General features: G+C 54.1%; 1 protein-coding gene across 1 annotated transcript; it reads left to right on the forward strand.

The window, feature by feature from the left end:
- Nucleotides 1–4,145: 4,145 nt before the first annotated feature.
- On the forward strand, nucleotides 4,146–6,329 carry LOC123060604 (B-box zinc finger protein 22). Its single transcript, XM_044483385.1, has 3 exons — nucleotides 4,146–4,524; nucleotides 4,626–5,171; nucleotides 5,663–6,329. Exons 1-3 carry the CDS (start codon nucleotides 4,327–4,329, stop codon nucleotides 5,966–5,968), a joined length of 1,050 nt encoding a protein of 349 aa, XP_044339320.1. The 5' UTR covers nucleotides 4,146–4,326; the 3' UTR covers nucleotides 5,969–6,329.
- The last annotated feature ends 367 nt before the right edge of the window (nucleotides 6,330–6,696 follow it).

Consider the following 6,696-nt stretch of genomic DNA (forward strand, 5'->3'; position numbering starts at 1 on the left):
GCATCGATGCAACCAAGATAGGCACCTTCCGTTTGATTCCCAAGATCTAGGATTATACGATGCTAGTAGTACTACGCAGTTCCCGGTTTGTCCCGTGGATTTGTGTGGAACAGCGTAGCGTTTCTATTTTTGCAACAGTCAATTGGTAGCAGTTAGGGCATCTCCAAGGGTTATCCGTAAATTTTCTCCCGCATTCGTCCGCGGACATGGATGCGTGACGCCGTCATCGAACGGTCCCCGCATACATCCGCCCAACAATGCGAACAAACCGAACGAAATTCGTTCAAACTGGACGGATTTCATTCAAGTTCGGATATAATTTTTACATAAATGAACGGTATTCGATTGTTTTACTAAAAGCTATAAAAAAAACTAAACCCTATGTCGGTCGATCTTCTCGTAAGCGTGGCCGCCCTGTCCTGCCGCATCATTATCGACGTCCATGCCATCGTCTTCGTCCTCCGTCCAGTGGCGCAAGGATGCCGAAGGGCCATGGCAGCCTTGTCCGACGGCCGTTTGGTGCTCACCGAGGAGCCGCTCTGCCTCCTGTTGCGCGGTGCGAAGGGCCGCCTTGACCACCGCAGAAGGCGCTGGTGGTGGCCTTGCCCGTGCCGCTGTTAGCGGAGCAATAGCTAAGCAACCACTCCTCGCCGATTGTTGGGGATATCCCCGCGGCTGAGACCCAGCGTTAGGGAACCCGGTCCTGTCATGGAAGTTCAAACCCGGCCTGGGTATTATCCGCCGGTTCCCAAGAGCGTTCATGCTGATTAACACATAAGTGGATTGAACTATGGGCCTGGAAGGAAGACCCGGCTTGGAAGGATCCGTCCGGGCCGGCTTAAAAACAAGTTCAAGATCCAAGAAGTTTACCAACTTGGGAGACAAGGAAGGTCAACAAGACTTAGAGTAGAATTCATGTTTGGGTACGACTCAGAATCTACTGTAAACTATGGACCCGGACTATTATAAAAAAAGGGGTGGTGGTTCATGGGACTTAAAGAAGGATTAGAATCTTTCGAAAGTTAGGTAGCGAAAGAGCACCCTTGTAATCAAGATCATCATCATCTTTAAAAATCAAATAGGAGTAGGTTTTTACCTCCATAAGGGGCCGAACCTGGGTAACTCGAGTCTCTCGTTTTCAATCAACCCCGTTCAAGCTTTCACCTAGCAGCAATGGCCTCATAGTTAAGTTCTTCGATGCGGACATCTGCCATGACAAAACCACGACACCAATCTTAGTGAGCTCGCCGCCAAGGCGGCATCGGCGGCGCGGCCTAGCGGTCATCTCCGTAGTGATGACAGAGCGGTCGAGCGCCCATGCCGCGGCGAGGTCCGGGTCATTTGCGGACCCATTCTGATGCTAGGTCCGTCTTGCCTAACGCAGAACGGTGACCAGCACTGTGTTGGTCATACCTCGCCCGCTGCCGCACCGTGCGCTCGACCTCGGATACCACGGCCCGAGAGCCAGAGGTGCCACTATAACCGCTACCTCTGAGGTAGTGGAGGATATGGCCACACATCTTGGCAATCGCGGGCAGTAGCTCCTCCTTTATTGGGCAGCGGTGGCGACGATGGCCCGCCGATGCGCGCATAGTGGCTGTGCGGCGGGGATGACGCCGGCTCGTCCTTCACACGGTGGAGGCGCTGGGGGGACGCCAGCTCTTGCTTCATGCGGCCGCTAATGTGGAGGCCGTGGTTGCGGGGCGGGACGCCGGCTCGTCCTTTACCTGCAGAGTGATGATGCCGGTCCCGCTTAACATGGACCTGCAGCGAGGACGGTAGCTCCTCGTTCACACGTGCTGGCAATGGTGGTGTCGGGCCCGTCTGATGGAGTGCGATCTCCATCCGACGGACGAAAACCGCCTTCGAGAGGAGACGGGGCTGCTATTGTGGCTGGTCCTCCAGAGGAGCCCACCGCCGTGGATGGAGATGACCCCGGTAAGCAAGGGCGGCGACGCCAGGATTCGCCTGATGAAGAACTTCCACTGGCGTCGCCTGCCGGCGCGGAGAACCAGTACTTGGGCATCGCCGCTGGGCTCAGAGAGGAGGATGGGCTCGACGAGGGGGAGGAGGACTATGTGGTGCTCGGGAGGGGGAGTGTGGATCTGTGCGTCGCTAGTGCATGGCTGAAATAGCCGCGGCCAAGACAGTTGGAGTGGTCAGCTCGCTTCAATGTGGCGCAGCGACATGAGTTGATTCCTCGGGACGCGGTGTCCGCATTGAAGCGGCGACGCCCGAGAGGTCGCGTCTGTCTGCACCGCCTTCCTGGCCGGTCAAATCACATGCATCAATGTGGACCACTACATGCTCTGGGGTGGCATGAATGCGGCGCGGCAAGTGGCGTGGGCATTCGATGAAAAGCGCGGGAGAGATAGTGGAGGATTTTTGGTGGACCAGTGTGGTCAAAAGCGGGCTTGGGAGAGCAGTCTGGACGTCCGTAAAGTCCTCACATTTGTCTTTGGTTTGCGAGAGAAAGGACGGCTGAACCGTGGCGGGGATCGATACAGACCTGCATTGAACGGCTTCGCAGTTCGGACGGATGCGGGCGGTTTGAGAGTCGGCACTTGAGATGCTCTTAGCAGGCGTCTCTTCTTTATATGAAAAAAACCCATATCCACCGAATGGTCGTGAGGTAAGATGACATGTGCGAATATTTTGCCTAAAATTTTTCATAGCTTATTATGGCACTTTTCTCAAAAAGCCCATGGCGATTTCTATTAGGAAGGAAAAATTATGATCAGAATAGCTAAAAACTGCCACAGAAAAACCTTCCTTATGACCTAAAACCGTTAGGCAAACTGTTCGCTTGCCATCAAGCTCTCAGCGATTGGTCGCAAGTTAGCTTTCGCGTAAAAACGAAAATCTTTCATGCTGACATTCGCTGGGAGAGGGATGTCATACAAACCCTTTTAATTAGTGGCGAATCCAGGACGAAATTGAAGGATGGGCTCGAAGTTAACGGCGAAAAAAACGAAACAATCGCTTGAAGAAAAACAACATCATCTCGCAATTCTCTTTTCCAAATAAGCTAAGATTTCCCCAGATTTCTACTAGAAACATGTAGTGTTCATTGGGATTTTTGTGGAATTTATGAAAAAAAAATTATATTTTGAACCAAATTTTGAATCTGCCTAGCTAAATAGCCTTGGGACAATGTTACGGTAGTATTATGGAAAATTTCAGTAAAGACTACAATCTCCTTGTCCAAATATGCTCAAACTTTCGCAGAATACTATTGAAAACATGTAATAGTATTTACTGGAAATTTTCTGCAACGTGGTCCGCCGCCGACCGCCCCAACGTCGACCAACGCTAGGTCTGGAGCCCTGGACCTGGAGCGTGAGCAGTGCGTGTGGCGTGTCCAGAAGCCTGGATGCGTGCATTACGTGCTTCGTTGCTTTGGTTGGGCAGTCCTGCGTGTGGGCTGTTGCCTATTGTTTCGCTGATAGGCTAAGCAGAGAAGAGTAGTAGTATAGTAAAAAAATTGGAGGGTAGGCTAGAGCCCTATGAAGCCCACCTACTAGACTCGCCACTGCTTTTAATGGCAGGTTTAGTTCCAAGAGAAGATACGGTTTTAGACAAAAGAATTATATCTTTTCTCACTAAAACTGTCGTGTCACTTTAGAAAAACTGCCATCCCTCACACTAAAACTGGCAGCGAAATAGTTCGAAAATGCCACTCCTCCTAACAAACGTTCGCTATGGGTCCAGAATAAGAACCGAGGACGATCGACACAGCGACAGAGACCAGTCAGCCATTCACCTGGCCGTCACCGAAGCTACGAGCTGTAAGACCGGGCCCTGTAATAGGCCTCACACGACCAAATGCCTCCTCTTACAGAGCCGCCTGCATGTAAAGAGGGTCGAGCGGGGAAGTCAAGCGGTGGGCACGGCGCGCGTGGGCGAATCGGGTCCGGCCGCGACGTCTCCACGGCCGCGGGCCCGCCGCGCCTGGTCACTCCCCCGACTGAATGAGTCAATCCCGATCTTCCCGCGCGCCAGCCAGCCGGCCATCCATGTCACACTCTGTCCCATGTGATCTGTGCCCCCGGCGTCAGCGTCTGCGGCCGCGGCGTCCATCAAAATATCCCGCGCTGCCAACAGCCTCGCCCCACCTCACCTCCCACCCACCCCGGCCGCCCATCCGCCACGCGCACTGCACGGCGCCTCGCCCTGTACGAACTCGTGCGCGTCGAGTCACCAACCGGCGGGGACAAAACCGCACCGCTTCCCACCCACAACCTCACTGCCAAGCCCCGCTCTCCTCTCCTACCTCCCCGCGGCCCTCCACGCGGACGATCGTGCAGTGATCGGATCAATCGATCGATGAAGGTCCTCTGCTCCGCGTGCGAGGCGGCCGAGGCGCGCGTGGTCTGCTGCGCCGACGAGGCCGCCCTCTGCGCGCGCTGCGACCGCGACGTGCACGCCGCCAACCGCCTCGCCGGCAAGCACCACCGCCTACCCCTCCTCTCCGCCGCATCCAACCCGCCCGCCGTGTCCGCGCCGAACTGCGACATATGCCAGGTGCTTCGATTTGTTGCTCTCTCGCCCTTCCGCTAATCTTGGCACATCTTTTTGCCCCGGCCGGTATCTGACGAGTACGTCCTCTGTTTCTGCTGCGACAGGAGGGCCACGCCTACTTCTTCTGCGTGGAGGACCGCGCGCTGCTCTGCCGGAGCTGCGACGTCGCCGTGCACACCGCCAACGCCTTCGTCTCCGCGCACCGGAGGTTCCTCCTCACAGGCGTCCAGGTCGGCCTCGAGCCCGACGAACAAGAAGAATCAGTTCCGGAGCCGGAGCCGGAGCCGCAACCGCCCAACAACGCCTCGTCGGCTCCCCTGCCACCGCCGATGTGCCACCGGAAGAGGAGCCCAACGCCGCTCTACAGCGACGGAGACATCGACTGGGCGGCCGGCTCGGACGTCGGCATCACCGGGAACTTGCCCGACTGGTCTGTCATCGATGAGCAGTTCGGCAGCGCTACCCCGGCGATGAGGCCCGCGGAGCCGGAGGTAATCAAAGCCCCTCCGAAGAAGAGCCCCCGGGTGGCCGTCACGGCGGCGAGCGCAGCACTTTTTGGCGGGAGCATGCCGGACTGGCCGCTGGACGAGTTCTTCGGGTTCACCGAGTTCAACTCGGGCTTCGGATTCGCCGAAAATGGCACGTCCAAGGTCAGTACTAACTCACCCAGAACCAAATTTGAATTAGTAATTCGAATAGCACTTGGCAGTTACTCCAAGTTACTTTATCATCAGGGGAGAAACTCACTTCAAGTACTAAAATAGCAATTCAACGTGATATTATAACAGTTTGTGAGCTCAACTGCTCAGGAAATTAATCCAAGATTGCAGTAGCAGTACGAGTTCTGAACGCTGGCCAGTAATTCTGGTGACCTGTCTCATGATCTCGAATCAAGTACTAATTTATCTGATCTGCATCCTGGAACGTTAATCCAGAGTCAGGTCTGGTTAATCATGTCATATAATCGTACTTTCACCGGAAATTTCCAGCTTAAAACATGCAGTGATACATCGCACAAGATATTTCACAATTGACATGATTCTGAACACAAAAAACATGTGACTGAACGATCGATCTATGTCGGAACAGCTCACTCCAGTATAGCTGGTCCGGTAACCTAACAGTGGCGATCCATTTGCAGGCCGACAGCGGGAAGCTCAGCTCGCCGAACCGCGGATCGTTGTCGTCCTCCTCCTCCGGCAACGCCGCCCAGAACGCGCAAGATTTCTTCGGCCAGGTGCCGGAGGTCCAGTGGTCGAGGTCGACCATGCCGGAGCTCCCCTCCCCGCCCACGGCCTCAGGCCTCCACTGGCAGGGAGACCCGCGTTACGGCTCTGCCGCCGATAGCGCGGCCGTGTTCGTGCCGGACATCTGCTCCCCGGAGAACCCCTTCCGGTGCTTCGCAGCCGGCGCCGATCAGCAGCTCAAGCGCCGGCGGCGATGTTAACATGGCAACAGGGGAGACGCTCGTCGTCGGTCGATCAGGTCGTGTCGGCACTAGATTACAGATCGATCGTGTGCATGGAAGCTGAAACTAGCGTGCAGAAGAGAAGACTGAAGGAGATGATGCTAGTGCTAATAATAGATGGTGGGCTAGTGGTTAGTATGATACTATGATCCACATATACCGCAGATCTGCAATAGCTCTGGGACTGGGACTGGGACTGATTAGTTGTTAATTACGGGGTTGTGCAACGTTGCTTGTGTAGTTGTGAGTTTAGCTCGGGATGTTAAACAAAAACAGTGGTAAAAACTAAGGAAAAATAATAAAAACAGTGAGAGTGCAATGGTGCTGGAAGTTTGGAACACACGATTTGTTTCCTTCGATCACGGTCACACTGGAGTGTCTTCTGTTGGGCTGTCAGCAGGATCATTATGTGATGTATCAGCTCGATCTGTAAACGCTGTGTACCTTTTGTTGACTTTTGTTAATTGAGGGCGTTGAGCTCTGTTTTGCACTAATTGTTCTGACTTTGGAAGCGATCGCCGTTCACACGTGCTTGCGTGTTGGGTTAGTGGTTGTTGTGATTGAATCAAATGGTAGCTTGGAAGTTAAAATTCCTACTAAGTACTGTAACTCATCTTGGGTAGTTAATCATCTTGTTGATGGTGGACTTTCTATCCTGCAATATGCCGACAATACGATTCTCTTTATGGAGCATGACCTAGAGAATG

Source organism: Triticum aestivum, chromosome 3A, assembly GCF_018294505.1.
Source record: "Triticum aestivum cultivar Chinese Spring chromosome 3A, IWGSC CS RefSeq v2.1, whole genome shotgun sequence".
Taxonomy (NCBI): domain Eukaryota; kingdom Viridiplantae; phylum Streptophyta; class Magnoliopsida; order Poales; family Poaceae; genus Triticum; species Triticum aestivum.